Raw genomic sequence first — 15,192 nt, 5'->3', positions numbered from 1 at the left:
TTTCTAGAAATAAATAATTTTCAATTTAATTATAAGAGTTTATTGAATATTTATTAAAATCAATTTATAATAAATAATCAATTATATCAAGTTGTTGTTAGTGTGACCCTTTAGTATCATATGTTAATTAGCAATATCACTCTAATATGATTCTTGAGTATAGTAGATCTTTCTTAAGGGACTTATTATGTAATTAGTGTTTTTGTCAAAAATTGAACAAGTGCAATTAGACCAAGTTGCATGAAAGGTTGTGGTGTTAGTATAATGTAAGTATATAATAATGTTCAAAGTGAGACAAGTGAGTTATAAGGAAAACCCTTGATCCTATACAGGATCTCCGACATAAAACTTTGGGAGGTGATAATGATCACCTATCTTGATGTGTTTTTTTATTTAAATATGAGATTACAAAGATGTTGAAGGTAATACGAGTACAAGTGTAGTACCCAACTAATCGTGTGTGTGGTGTGCTAAATACATGTGTTATTTATAGTCTAATGCAAGTAACTAGAAGTTTGATAATTATGGGATCCTCTGGAATCAAGCATATGAACGTTGTTTGACTTGGTATTCCAGGTGTTTTACCTGGTTAAGATGACTCTCCATTGAGAATGATTCTCACGTTGAATAATTCTGCACATGTGAGAAAAAGAGAGAAAAACACAGCTATTATAAGTCTTCGAAAATAATAATAATAATAATAATAATAATAATAATAATAATAATAATAATAATAATAATAATAATAATCAGGATCTTGCGATATATTTAAGGATCATGTAACTTTAGGGATATTAAGGATCCTGAATATGATTCTGGGATCCTACCCGCAAATTATACCTACGAAATATTAAAGTAAAAATGTTTTAACGAATATGGTAATTCAAACTTCAATGGATAGATTTCTAGCCGTTGGAATATGTCAAATCACCCTTCTACCTTTCAACGACTCTTGTATAAATAGGGTATTCAGTCTTTTAATTTCGTCTCACTCTTTTAGCTTAGACGTTCACTGAATATCATAGAAGGTACTATCTTTGTCTCTTTTTCTCCTTTATTGTTTTCTTTTAAATATGGTAAAAAAAAAGGAGCTCGCTCTCGCGTAAACATCATTGCTATACCCAATGATGATTTCGCGAATCGGAAAATCCTTTCCTACGAGGAAACTTGTACCTTCAACGATGATTTTATCGAAGCTTTGAATTCAATTGGAACCTTTTCCACTGGTCTTGTTTTCAAACCTTTTGATGTCAGGATCCAACCGGATTTTATTTTTCCCGCTTGGGTTTGTTTTCCTGAGTATCCTTTTACCTTAGGCCTTACTTATCCTTTTCCCGGAATCATCTCTGAATTTTTCGAAATTACTAAGATTTCATGTATCCAAGCCATGCCAACGGTTTGAGGATCCTGTATTGAATTGATCATCTGAACCGCTCTATGGGCCTCAACATAGGTCTAAGCAAGTTAGCTTATGTTCATGACCTTTCGACCTTTGGGAATTCTCGTTTCCTGTTGAAATTCAAAACCGATAGTTTACCTCTTGTATTGAAATCCAATCATAACGATGGTGCGTGGAAAGAAAGATACTTTTTAATGAAACTTGACTCCATTCTCGGTGGAAATATATTACCTCAATCCTGGTTCAAAAGGGTAGAGTTTCTTATCTTTATATTAAGGATCCCAATATTCACACTTCTTATTTTGTTTGATTATAAATTTCCACCGAGAATTGATTCCCATGAAACATCTAGTCTAATAGTAAAACCCTTTACTATCCACATGGTTTTTACTCTCTTTCTCTCTCCAAAGCATGGCCTATTCATCAAATTGATGTCCAAAGGCATTCCTTCATAGTTATTTAAACGAAATAATGTACATGCACCAACCCTTGGTTTTCAAGACACTATTTGTCCTGACTACATATGTCTAGTATAAAAATACATATACAGCCTCAAACAAGCACCTCACGCATACCCGTGGTTCGCTTATTTTGTTACTTCTATCACATTCACTCACAGTACTTGAGATTGCTCGCTTTTCATATACCACAACGAACATGAGGTTGCTTACGACATTCCCTAATGTTAATGTTTAACGTAAACCTTACCACCTCTTCCCATTCCTTATGACATTCCCTAATGTTAATGTTTGAAATAGAATTTTCCATGAAAGATTTCATTTGTCTTAGTTATATTTTGGGAATTACTGTTAAAACAAATAAAGGTAAGCATTCACCAACTCTAACATGTCAAGTTAATTATGGAACATGACTAGATGACATCTTGTAAACCCTCAACCACCCCGTTGACACCAATGCAAAAGGTTGGCACCACGGTCTGGGGTCCATTTCCCAATCCAACACACTATTGATGTCTAGCCAACTCTTTACAAGATATATCGAGTTTTTCATTCAAAAACATATTTATTCAGAGCATCTCAACCATTCAGACATCTAAATCATTTAGACTTCTCCAAAATTCCACCGTCACAATATGTCAACACTCAACAATTATGTGCTCATAGTCCTTGGAACATCCCAATAACTGGATAGTGAGTCAAGTTTCAAAAGATGCAACTGGATTTTTTTATCGTTATTTAATAGAGAAAAATAAAAGGAAATAGGTATGTCGTTTCAAGTACTTTCGGAAGAAATAACCACGTTGGGCTGAAAAGAATTTTACAACTAAGTTAATTGATATTTGGGCTTTAAAAACAATAATATAAACCAAAATTTTATTAGCCCAAAAACAATACAAGCTGAATAAATTAAAAACAATAATGGCTGATTTTAGTGGCTAAAAAGTCAAAACTGCCTATATCTTATTACGAAGAGGTAGGGGAAATTCAGAAGTGTGTGTGTTTAAGTGAGTGAGGGAGGGAGGGAAAATAAGAGTAAAAATGGTGCTGATCGGTGCTGCTAGGGCTGGCCACGGCGGTGGTGCGGAGGGTGGGTTGGCAGTGGCTGGAGATGACTCCAGTATGTCCGATTTCTGTAAAAACAGCCCCAAACACTTCACACTTCAACAAATTTGACATTTTTGAAAGGTAATTTTAACCCAAAATAACTTGGTAAATACGAATAGAATTCTTCGAAACATGTTACATGCTTGATCATGCCGTGAGTTAAAGAGATGTAATGATCAAGCATATGCCCTTTCAGTTTCTCGGTCAAAGGTTTTTTATTTTTTTATTTTTTGTTTTTATAACGCTTGGCCTACTTCGTATATAGATCAAGATAAATACCAAATGCCTTTAGACACTAGTCATAATCGAAATGTTATTTTAGAGCAATTAAACTTATTAAAAATCAAAACTGAGAACAATGTACATAGTTTATGCGAAACCAAAACGAACTCATATTATTTGGTATGTTTTAGTTACATTTTTATTTTAACAATTGGTGATTTTAGTGTCACCAATAAAATTTAATTTTTTATTTTGGTATAATAAAATTTATAGATTACCAATAAAGTTTAATTTTTTATTTTATTTACAAATTAGGAGGTGGAGAGTGCACGTTTTTTCAAAACGAGTTTGATCTCGGTTTGACCAAATGGCAGGGGTCGAGAGAGCAACTCCCAGTCCAGAAATTTATTTCATTTAGGAAAGTAGTATGAAAATTATTATTTTCAGATAGTATTTTTGATAATTAACTTGAAACCATCATCCCTTATTTATGGGATAAAATCAACATTTCATGTCAAATTATCTTATCTTTGGTAATCAAAATCTGATTTCTACAAACCCTAATTTGTGGGCTCATGTCTATGTGTTGATACATAATTGTTCCTTGAAGGATTATGTATATAATTTGGATTTCGGGTAGCCCAAACACAATGTCAAAATATCATATTTGGAAAGTGGTCACACGAGCTTTCAAACATATCCAAAATTCATATCGATTTCAGAAACATTTTTATCCTTCCGACCCTAACAAAAATGACACCCTCACATCTTGAATAATACAAATGATTTCTTTTATTAGTTGATAAATATATTGAATTTTAGGGAATATCCTTGTTTTATGGGAGACTAGTTTGGTTATATGGCCTTTTGAAGAAGAAGCCAAACAGACATGTACAGAAGCCACAATACATCGTCTCTAATTATGGTCATATGGGCCTCAATGCTCATATGCATTAGTCACATTATTTTAGTCATCACGTTTTGTTATTATGCCCATTGATTGACGTGTTATTGATAAATATAAGTATAAAATTCAATATCAAGAGTTTACAAATCATACATAAAACTGTCAAATTAAACCATCTAGATGCACCAAGTTTAACAAGTATTAATGTGATGTGGAAAAAGGAAAATGTAAATCTTAATTATTTTATATTTTTTTGAACAACAAACTAATCTACTTTTTAAATCACCTGATCCAACAAGTCTTGAACCTAGAATCTCTCAATTGACTTACGGCTAGGCCGAACGCTTTTTAAGATAAGGTCATTAAACGAATAAAACTACTTTTTGTTGTTTGTTCTTTTTGTTTATAAATGCTCTTTTTGTGATATATCTCGAGTTACAAAATGTTTAACCTTACAAACTATGAACTTAACATTTTATATTTGGTTTATTTGTTGTGTTGGGAATTAATTCTATGATTCATATCCAACTATTGAACTCTATCAATGCTTAAAGCTTTGAACATTAAAACTTAAAAAAACAAAAAAAAAAAAAAAAAAAAAAAAAAAAAAAAAAAAAAAAAAAGTTGAGCTTCACAAGATAGTGGTGATAATAATCCGCACATAATATAACTATATCATGTAAAAAGTGACTTGATTCATATCTATTTTTAATCTATCATTCTCTAAAAATAGTAAAGTATAAGAACACAAAATAATTGTTTCTTATGATTAAATGTTTTTTTTTGCCTAGGTAAAAGTATGTAAATGTTATCGGAACAAATGATTATATTATGGAATCAATTATTGATATGCAATGAATGACAATTGGAATGTTTTTCCTTTTCTGAAACAAAATCAGAAATCATGAAATTGACAACTCAAAACAGAATTTGAATTATTTTCTCTCATACTTCTGCATGGAAGCTGAGTAGATATCCTCTTCTGTAAAAGTTAGATTCTTCATATGTATTTATCTAAATAATATATACTTATTATCCTCATCAAATAAATGTCCTTTTTTTATGAGAAAGAATACATTTCTAAGAAAAACAGAATATGTGTCAATTCATGTACTTTGATGAGTTTCTAAGTACAAATAGTTAGTAAACTTTTTAATAAAATATAACATCTTGGCTAAGAAATCATAAAGAGACCAATAATTACATTTTCAAACTATCTAAAGTTATGTTTGTTGGACTAGCTAAAATACTGGTTGTTAGCTGATGAAAATTTTCATTTGGTAAAATTGTCTGATAATCATTATGTTTTATATGTATCCTTTTGTTTGTTAATCATTATGTATGATCCAAGGAAAAATTGTTATTTTGGGGAATGAATTGATCTCAAACTTTGAAATATATCATACAACTGTACTTAAATTTCATTTGAAGTTGAAGAGGATGAAACAAGATGAAATGGAAGCCATGAGGTTTTGAACTAAACATTTCAGGAAGTTTGGTTTTGTACACGTCCATGACACTTTCAAAAGCTACAATCATTTGTTCAAAGCTTCCTACTTTGAACTAATTCGAGAAATAAACATCTATCATAGAATTAGGGCACACAATGATCGAGAGTACACCTCCATATCTGAGTTGGATAGGTAAGAGGGGGAAGACATAGTCGGTATTTCATCCTTCGATCGCATGGTATCATATTGTTGACATGGGTTGAAAAGAATAATTGAAGATTCTATCCAAACAAGTAGGGTATAGACAATAGTCATGATGAAGATGTCTTTTTGATAAACAAGTTGAGTTTGAGGACTTGTAGGGTACAAAAAAATAATAAAAAAAATGTAGCTCTTACATGTAAAAAAATGTTTATTGAACATATTTGTCAATTTAATAATAATAATAAGAATAATAATAATAATAATAATAATAATAATAATAATAATAATAAAAAAGTGACTAAATATGTACATGAAAAACATTCGGTTACCCTTTTAAGTCTTTAACTCTAAATTAGGTAGAGAATATCGAAGGTTTTACATACAATATTTTTTTAATCATCACAAAGATGGTCATCCTTTAAAAGATGAAATGAAGACGATGTTTAAAAACTAATGTTTTAAAAACCAGGTCGAATCGGCCGGTTAGACCAGGCCCGAGGAATATAGTGGTTCAACTAATAATGGTTTTAAGCTTATTTATGAGCCGAAACAAACCATGTAGATTTACAAAAACCTCGTTGAACCGGCTATACTGAATCATTAAAAAACCTTATTGAATTGGTTTTGATGAGCAAGCGGCAATGTCTTTTATTAGGATGAAGTTGATACTAAAATTCACATACTAAACAATTGTGAGATTGATACATTTAACACTCTAATGTCTCAAAACCCATAATTTGGTTTGATCAAAACCCATAATTTGGTTTGATTATATGATACATTTATATTACATTATATTTTGTTTTGGTATTATACTTTATGTTTCTTTTTGATAAATCTAGATTATTGTAAAACTCATTGTTATGCTGGAATTATGGAAGTAATTTGCAATAAATCTTACATAACAAGATGCACAAGAGTTGTTACAAAACACATTTATTTCGAGTTATAAAAGAATATCACGTTTATGATCAACCCCATGTTTATTTAAATTTGAAATCACTCAACAGGAAGGGGAAAAAAATCTGAACCACTTCCACATTTTGACTGCGAATCCTCTTCCATCATTTTATTTTTTTAAAAGAAAAAGGTCAAGTCGTGGCATGACTCATGAGCATGTTTACATATCATTTACATAGATATTAAAGCTCGTTGCCATTTAATAACCTTAATTTTAAAATAAAATACAAAATTAGAAAGTTGAGCAAGTCTATGATGTATACTTAGAAGTTTAGTGACATCAACCCTAACTAAAATATCACAGAATCAAAATCAACAATAATATAATCAATAACAACAGAACTTAATTTAATTTTTTTCGTTACATATGATAGAAAAAAATAAAATAAAATCTTATTATGGTGTTATTGTATGAATATGATGTGATTTGATTCATGGCTTGTGGACTTTGTAACCGAATACTCTTGGAACATATTCCTGCAACGTTGTCTTTTGTGGCTTCAAGTGTCCATACGTTAAAAAGAACAAGTGAGGAAATGTTGTCCCAAAAAAAGCTCCATCAAGGTCTTATTATTTTACATCTTGTTAAAGAAAAACATTTCCACAAACATAAAATATTTAAAAAAAAAAAAAAAAAAAAAAAAAAAAAAAGTTAAAAAAGGATACTATCTTGAAACCTGAACTGAGGGGTAAAAATGTCTTGACATTTTGGGCAGTAAATTTTGACACTTGTCTGGCGTGAAATGTCAGATTGACCAACAGGAAGACATGGTTGACCAGAACAGAAGACTCTTGGACATCTTCCGAATTCTGTGTTCTTGTATTTCTCAAGCTATCATCAAAGATTATTATTATTTACTGTATTAATTTTGAAGAAAAATAAAGAATTTTAAATAGTTTTTACCATAGCAGCTAATCCTTTTGTTGTCAAGATAAATCTGACATGTATGAGACCATATAGAGTCTCTGCTGCTGATTCAATCTGTTCAATTTGTTCCTCTGAAAAGGAATCACCATGAGAGGATTCAGAGTCCAAGATGAGATCAAGGGCATGATCGTAAAATGGAACTTGGTTGCTTAATCCACATAGATTAAAGTCATCTTGAATATAGTCATCATCAACTTCACAGAAGAATTCATTGCCACGTAGACTGCAAAACCAGGAAATCCAAGATGTTTCCTCCCCATCTGAACCACTAACATCTGATTCCTCCTCCTCACTGTCTGTTTCAGATTCCTCTACCACTTTTTCCTCTCCTACATATCCATAAAAAATTGTTATTAAAGGATGAAAATCAAGTATGTCAACCATTCCCATAACAGGTCTGCAACAAAAATCAAATGGAAGAGCTGCTTAATCTACTTCTCATGTTCACAACATAACAAATAGATTCATCTCGTTCTTCATATTCTATCATCCAAACAAAAGACTGCAATTTCACATGAAGAAAACTGCCTCATATTGATATTACCAATATTTGATGCATTTCAATGAGCTCATTTGGTTACCAAAACCATACAATCGTACGAAAACAGATAAATGGCTAAAATCATAAGTATAACCTACGAAATCGGCTTTTTTAACAATGATATTGCACGAATCTCGAGAGAGAGGGAGAAAAGAAAAACCTTTAGTCGGTTTCTTATCGGGATAAGATGACACAGAGAGCCTGGAGTTCCCAGCTGATAAACGGTCTTTGTTACGATCTTTTCCATCCATACGTGATCCCCCTTCGCCTCCAATCGAAGCCATGGCCGTTTCTGTTTTCGCCTTCGATCCTCCTCCACCTCTCTCCCTGTACATTTTATCCTTCTTCCCTGTCTCTATCTCGTTGAAAAAACAAAGCCTAATCCTTCAGCAGGAAATATGATTTTGAGATGGAGAAATTAGGGTTTTGGGTGTAATTCGTGATGGAAAAGAAAGGAAGTAAAATTCATTGTCTCACTCGGAAATTGACGTTTGAGGGATTGAGTTTAACAAGTGCGTTTATATGTATATGATGGCGTCGGCGGAGGGATTATGCCGGCGGGAGCACAGAAGAGGTAGGGAGAAATCGTATCGTGTGCGAAGTTCGCCCTAGGAGGATTCTTGCAAATTCATGGACATTAAGAAAACAGTCGTTGGGTAAGTCAAGAAGTCATTGATTATCGTTAGTGATTTCTAATCACAAAATTACTAAAAATGGAAACCTAACACACTAAAACTAAACTATTTATTTATTTATTTATTTTAAATGTATCAAAAATTAACTTTCAGTTTTATAAAAGTGGCCTCACAAAAGATTACGGAAAAGATAATTGGATTGGAACAATTTTACGTGTAAGGAAGAAGTATTCTTGATGGTCCGTTTGTTATAAATGAGTTGTATTTTTAGGATAACAAAAAAAAAATTAAGCAAATTTTTATTTTTAAAGTTGATTTTGATAAAGCGTTTGATTCTCTTAATTAGAATTATTTGGATTCTATCTTGGAGCAAATGAAATTTGGAGACAAATGGATGAAGTTGGATTAGAGGGTGTTTATCGTCCGGAAAAGCTTCAATTTTGGTTAATGGTTCGCCCACAAAAGAGTTCAAGATTAGGAGAGGTGTTAGACAATGTGATCGTATTTTGTCGCATCTTATGGAATGTCTAAGTGTATGTTTAAAGGAAGGTCTAAGTGTATGTTAGACAATGTGATCCTTTTCTTTTATCATTGTCATGGAAGGTGTAAGTGTATGTTTAAAGAAAGCTTGTGATTGTCTTATCTTTCGAGGTATTTCATTGCCTAATAATGATCCTATTTTGTCTCATCTTATGTATGCGGATGATGTTATGTTTGTGGGGGAGTGGAATTTTATCAAATTAAATAGGATGCTTAGATGTTTTAATCTTGCCTCCATTCTTAAAGTTAATCTTGGAAATTGGTCATCTTGTTAGTATTTTACAATATGAGCCCGCTTACTTTCCTTTTAAATATCTTGATCTTTCCATTGGTGCAAATCTAAAGGTTGCTAAAAATTGGAATCCCATTATTGAGAATTTCAAGATTAAGTTGACTATATGGAAGGCTAAAAATCTTTCGTTTGGAGGTAGATTTACTATTGTCAAGTCCGTGTTGGGTAGTCTTTCTCTTTTCTATTTTTCTCTTTTTAAAGCTCCTAAAAAAAGTTATTAGAGTTTTGGAAGGCATTAGATGGGGATTTCCCTGGGGAGGTGTTGATAATTGTAGGAAGATTCATTGGGTCGTTTGGGAGACAATTACTTGACGAAAAAAGTTGGGTGGCTTTGGTGTTGGTGATCTTAGATTGATGAACATTGCACTCCTTGCAAAATGGTGGTGGAGATTTAGAGTTGAACATAATTTGCTTTGGTCCTCTTGTATTATGACATTACATAATACAAGGGGAATTGATGGGATGTCTTTTAGGGCTGTTTACTGTTTGGATAAAACCGAATTGTCCAATTGGACAATTTGGTTCGAATATTCGGACTTTTGGATTGGTTTTCAACAAAACCAAATTATTATTTTGGATTTTGGATTGGTTTTGGTTTATAAAATAAGAACCGAATAGTCCAAAAAAACCGAATAAACTTTTATTTATTTATAATATATATCTATAGTTATCTATTAATTTTGTAATTTTTTTTTCCAAATAGGTTCAAAACATTTCACCCGATAAAAAAAAACATTAATATGTCTTATCTCTCAAAAGTTTTCTATCTATTAAATATCTAACTATAATATTTACTTAGTAGTTGTTTATAAATTTCAAATCACAACTAAATAATTTTTCTCGCTTCTTGTGTAAAATTGAGTAATATTATAACTATATGTTGTTTTAAAATGTTTCGGTTTTTGAAAACCGAATTATAAAAACCGATCCAACCGAATTGTAATTGGATCGGATCGGATCGGATCAAATTTGAATTGTCTTTTGCAAGATGTAGGATACCGGGGGCTTAGCTGGACATTTGTCAAATAAAATGGGAGCTTGATGAATGGAGTATTTGTCTTGATATATATTTTTTTGCAGGAAATTAGGATATGGGAAGCATACTCATTTTTGGAAGGATAAATGGTGTGGTGATAAAATTTTAAGAATCGAGTTCCCGAAGTTGTATATGATTGAAAGTGATAAGAATTGCAACGTCTCGGATAGGATTAATATTGGCAATGGTGTTGTTTTTCAAGGCGTGTGGATGATGTTAGATTAGAAACAATACTTAGAAATTCTGAGAATTGTGTAATCACTTTCAGATTGAAGTATTTGAATGGTACTTTCAATCTTCAAACGGATAAGACTCGGAAAATAGAGACAAAACAAAGAATGAATCGATATGATTTTCGTAAGTACCATAAAATGAAGTCCAAAATTGCTTAAGTACCATTTCCATCAGAAAACTGTCATAAGACAGTTTTATGTTTGAAAAATTGTCACTAAAATAGTTTAATGACAATCTGCTTTGAATCTTGAGTAAAGTTAAACAAGTGTGCACTTCATGCCTCCACACCTTCCTTACTTGTTTAATATTCATCAAGATTGATTTTGGCCAACAAGTCAATCAATTACACTTAAATACACATTGATGATACAAATCACCAACAAAAGAGATGTCCGAGAAGTGGTAAGAGTCGGATGAGTTGGAGAAACTGTCAGGTATGGTGGCGGGTACAATTTTGTCTAGAATAGAGATTCGTGGGAGTAGAAGGTTGGCTTGTCTTTCTCTGTTAAATCTCTTAGAGAATTAATGGATAATAATTTGGATGTCAATAACCATATGTGCGACTTTAATTGGGTGAAATGGGTTCCAATTAAAGTGAATTGTTTTGTTTGGAGTATGCTTTGTAATCGAATTCTGATGGCTTGCAAGCTTGTGAAAAAAGGAGTTCGATTGGATTTTGTTACTTGTCACTTCTATGGGGAAAAAGATGAATGTGTTGAACATATTTTTCTGCAATTATATGGTCTTGGTTTAGTAATTAGGGTGACTTATTGCCTTCCATTCTCAATAATTGTGATGAGTTCAAAATGGTTTTGATTACCTTGGGCATTAATAAGAAGAGATTGAATCTTAGATTGCTATTAATATACTCGGTATTGTGGCGTATTTGTAGAACTCATAATGAATTGTTTTTTAAGAAGAAGAGATGCCCCCCTCTCAAGGCGGCGGATGATATTCAAATGCTTGCGTTCAATTGGGTAAATAATAGATCAAAATTTAACTTTATCATGTGGACTAATTGGTGTATTTCTCATTTATATGCTTGTAATCTGTAACTCTCTTTTGTGTTAGTGTCTTGCTAGTTTCTAATACATCCACCGTTCAAAAAAATGAAAGATAGTTTTTTCTTGACAAAAATAATTTCATGAATATTTTCTGAATTTTATTAATTTTGCAAAACAACTTCACATATTAATGCATTTATTCTTGGGATACGTGATTTCACGAATAACTAATGTAATTTTACGAAATGCCAAGAAAATTAGAGTTGGTAATGGGTCGATCTGAATTGAGTTTGAGTTCCAACCCATTTAATAATCGGGTTAAATATTTCAACCCAATCCAACTGGTTTATTTAAATTTTTGGATATTTTGAATCAAACCTAACATTTTCACATTGTCATAAGACTGACTTATTTATATATTTCCCTATCCAACCTATTAATTATATGGGTTAAACCAGTTGACCTGTTGATAACCCAACCCAACCTTTCAAAATCTGTTTTTATATATCGTTATGAAGCACTGTTTTTTCATTATCATTATAAAGTACGTTTTTTTGTACATGTTGCTGAAATATGAAGCTTTAAGGACGTTTGAATACACAAAAATTTAATAAATTGTGTTTTCGTTTTCAATTGAATCTGATACTCTAACTATCGCCTTATTCACCAAAATACGGAATTCGAACAATTTCTTATTTATACATATAAAAGAGTTAACAACTTCAAATAAACTAATAAAATAATCTTATATCTACAAATCTGCCTCCAATCAAATATGTTTTAACTGTATTTTATAATATTAATCCAAAAGTATGTTGCTATTTTTTTATTTAATCCAGGCTTTCTGCAAAATTGTGCAAAGTTCGCAACTCCTAGTTGAGTACATAGAAGAAGCATTAATGGATAAATGAGATAAAAGACAAAATGGTGGATGAACCAAAATCGATATGAATATAAAGCCATATTACTAAAATAACAATCTAATTTACACATCATTACAGATTAAAAAAACACACCCCAAAAAGGCAGAAATCTATCAAATTTGAAAGAAAAAAAAAAGTAGGGAGGAGCTTTGACTTTTCAAACATCAGCAAAGTATTTCTCTTCAGCATCATAATTAGCTTCCTTCATCCAATGATCATCCAATGTCTCATCTTCATCTATACTCAAGTAATTAAAATGTTCATCATCTTCACCTGCAAGAAACTTTTGTTGCATCACATGTGTAAACTGATCCATTCGATCTTCCATCTCTTCGGTTGATAATATACTTGTAGCTTCTGATGCTTCTGCATTGACTAAATTACCCTTGTCATCTGGGAGAACCTAAAAAGAACAAACACCAACCATGTTCAAGAATCATTTTACATCATAATCAAATACAACTTTCAAGATTATCATCATATTCTTTAAGAAACAACAAATCACAAGATATTTCAATAAACATAAAGAAAAGAATTACCTCATGTTGATGCATCTTTCCATTAACATTATCATCACCATCATTTCCTTCCTCTATTTCCTCTTCCTCTTCCTCTTCTTCTTCCTCTTGTTCTTCTTGTTGTCTCTCATTCCCCACCCACTCTCTTTCATCAACACCCAATCTCTGCTGTTCCCGCCTAATTTTCTCCACCAAAAGTGCTTCCTCAGCCCTCCTAATCAATGTCTCTGACCACCTTTCCCCAGGCCTAGCCATGCGTCTTCCACTTTGATCTTGAAATTTCCCCACAAATTCATGGTGTAGATAAGGTTCTCTATCCCTCATTGCATCCTCAGAGAAGAATTTCCCATCAAACATCAATTTATCCATGTATGCACGCCTCCGATTCTTTATCTTTGCAGATCTTGATTTCAAATCCTCGGATGTAGGATTAATCAAGCTTCGGAGATGATTTAGATGCCAATTGATTTCATAATCATCACTTAATGTATCGAATTCCTTAAGCTCTTCCAATGTTAGTAGTGATCCATAGCGCTCTGAATATGCATACAGGATGAATGTAAATTAACAATAGCAAACTTTAAAGCATGAGCAAATTTCATAACTAAGTTAGGTTATATTGATAACCAATGCCTTAAGCTAACAACTGTAACATATCGAACATATTATATGAAGTGAACAAACTTCAGGGTTTTGTGTCTACAGAAGTGAATTCGTAAAGGTAACGAATGTAAACTCTAATTCGATATTGATCAAGCAATTAAAAGTAGAGGAGAAAAACAATTGATCGGGTAATACTGAAATATAAATTTGAAGAAAGAATTAGAGATGGGTAATAGGAAATTGAAATTACCTAAAAACACAGGGACGTCGCGGGAGTAAAGATCTTGGAGGATAGATTTACGTTGTGAAGGAAGGAGAGCGGAGGATTGTTGAGCCCTAGGAAAGTAGAGGTTCTCTAAATGAGACAATCTCTCCATCGTCGATTCCATTGAAGCGCTGTCTCCGCTACTAGTAGTATCTGTCTTCTCCGACATGGCCACACCGGTCTCCTCCATCTGCAATTAACCTTGCTCCGCCGTAGAATCGTAGAAATAGATTATGGAAGTCGGTTTGGGCAAAACGAGTAATTTCTTGATCTAAATTAGTTGACTGACGTAGGAGTCGTAGAAAATCATTAGACTCTAATAAGGTTTTTTTTTAAGATTTAGGAAAAGCAATTTAAGATTTTTTTTAAGATAGCCAAAACAATATTTTTTAAAAAAAATCTAAAATGTTTAAATATAATAATTTTTTAAAAGTTTTTTTATGTTAAAAATCTTCAAAAAATAATTCATAATAAAAAAATTATATTATGATTTTAATCTACGAAAATGACAAACAAATCTACAAAATAATAAATTTAGGTTTTTATTCGGAAAAAAAATCTTTTTTTTCTGTTATGGATTTTCAAAGGTTATTTTCCTAGCAAAAGAGAGTTTTGATGGTGTAAAAAAGGTTTTTTTTTTTGAAGTTTTCTAGAGAGTTTTTTTTAACGAAAATTTATGGCCATTTTGCAAAAAGTTTACCTAATTTCACAGTCCGTTTAGCGATTTCTAAGCCCATTTAATGATTTCACAACCCATTTAACGATTAGATATTCTCTACCTGAGAAATTGATAGCGTTCATCTTTTAATTTTTGCCTAAATCCTTTGAAAAACTCTAATGAAATTTATACATTTTGTCTATTTTCTCTAGAATGTATCATTATTTTATAAATATTTAGTATGATATATATATAATAAACAAATAATAATTTAAAAAATTAGGAAAGAAATGATAAGTATCAAAAA

General features: G+C 31.7%; 2 protein-coding genes and 1 long non-coding RNA gene across 3 annotated transcripts; 1 reads left to right on the top strand and 2 right to left on the bottom strand.

Annotated features, from left to right (window-relative positions):
- Positions 1–2,864: 2,864 nt before the first annotated feature.
- LOC145057226 (uncharacterized) lies at positions 2,865–9,500 on the top strand. Its single transcript, XR_013686022.1, has 3 exons — positions 2,865–3,045; positions 3,502–8,833; positions 9,159–9,500. It is a non-coding gene; the product is annotated as an uncharacterized LOC145057226 (long non-coding RNA).
- Positions 7,033–8,512, bottom strand: LOC145057224 (putative casein kinase II subunit beta-4). Its single transcript, XM_079005003.1, has 4 exons — positions 8,338–8,512; positions 7,613–7,965; positions 7,375–7,540; positions 7,033–7,274 (listed from the first exon to the last, which is right to left on the bottom strand). The coding sequence occupies exons 1-4, from the start codon at positions 8,510–8,512 to the stop codon at positions 7,141–7,143; spliced, it is 828 nt and encodes a 275-aa protein (XP_078861129.1). The 3' UTR covers positions 7,033–7,140.
- A 3,366-nt stretch (positions 9,501–12,866) lies between the features above and the next one.
- Positions 12,867–14,511, bottom strand: LOC145057223 (coiled-coil protein). The gene is made up of 3 exons (XM_079005002.1): positions 14,213–14,511; positions 13,381–13,895; positions 12,867–13,244 (listed from the first exon to the last, which is right to left on the bottom strand). Exons 1-3 carry the CDS (start codon positions 14,415–14,417, stop codon positions 12,999–13,001), a joined length of 966 nt encoding a protein of 321 aa, XP_078861128.1. The 5' UTR covers positions 14,418–14,511; the 3' UTR covers positions 12,867–12,998.
- Between the last annotated feature and the right edge of the window lie 681 nt (positions 14,512–15,192).

Source organism: Lactuca serriola, chromosome 6 (genome assembly GCF_051521515.1).
Source record: "Lactuca serriola cultivar US96UC23 chromosome 6, Lser_US96UC23_V15, whole genome shotgun sequence".
Classification (NCBI taxonomy): Eukaryota; Viridiplantae; Streptophyta; class Magnoliopsida; order Asterales; family Asteraceae; genus Lactuca; species Lactuca serriola.
The sequence above is the reverse complement of the archived record's forward strand: the minus strand, read 5'-3'. Positions and strand labels throughout refer to the sequence as shown.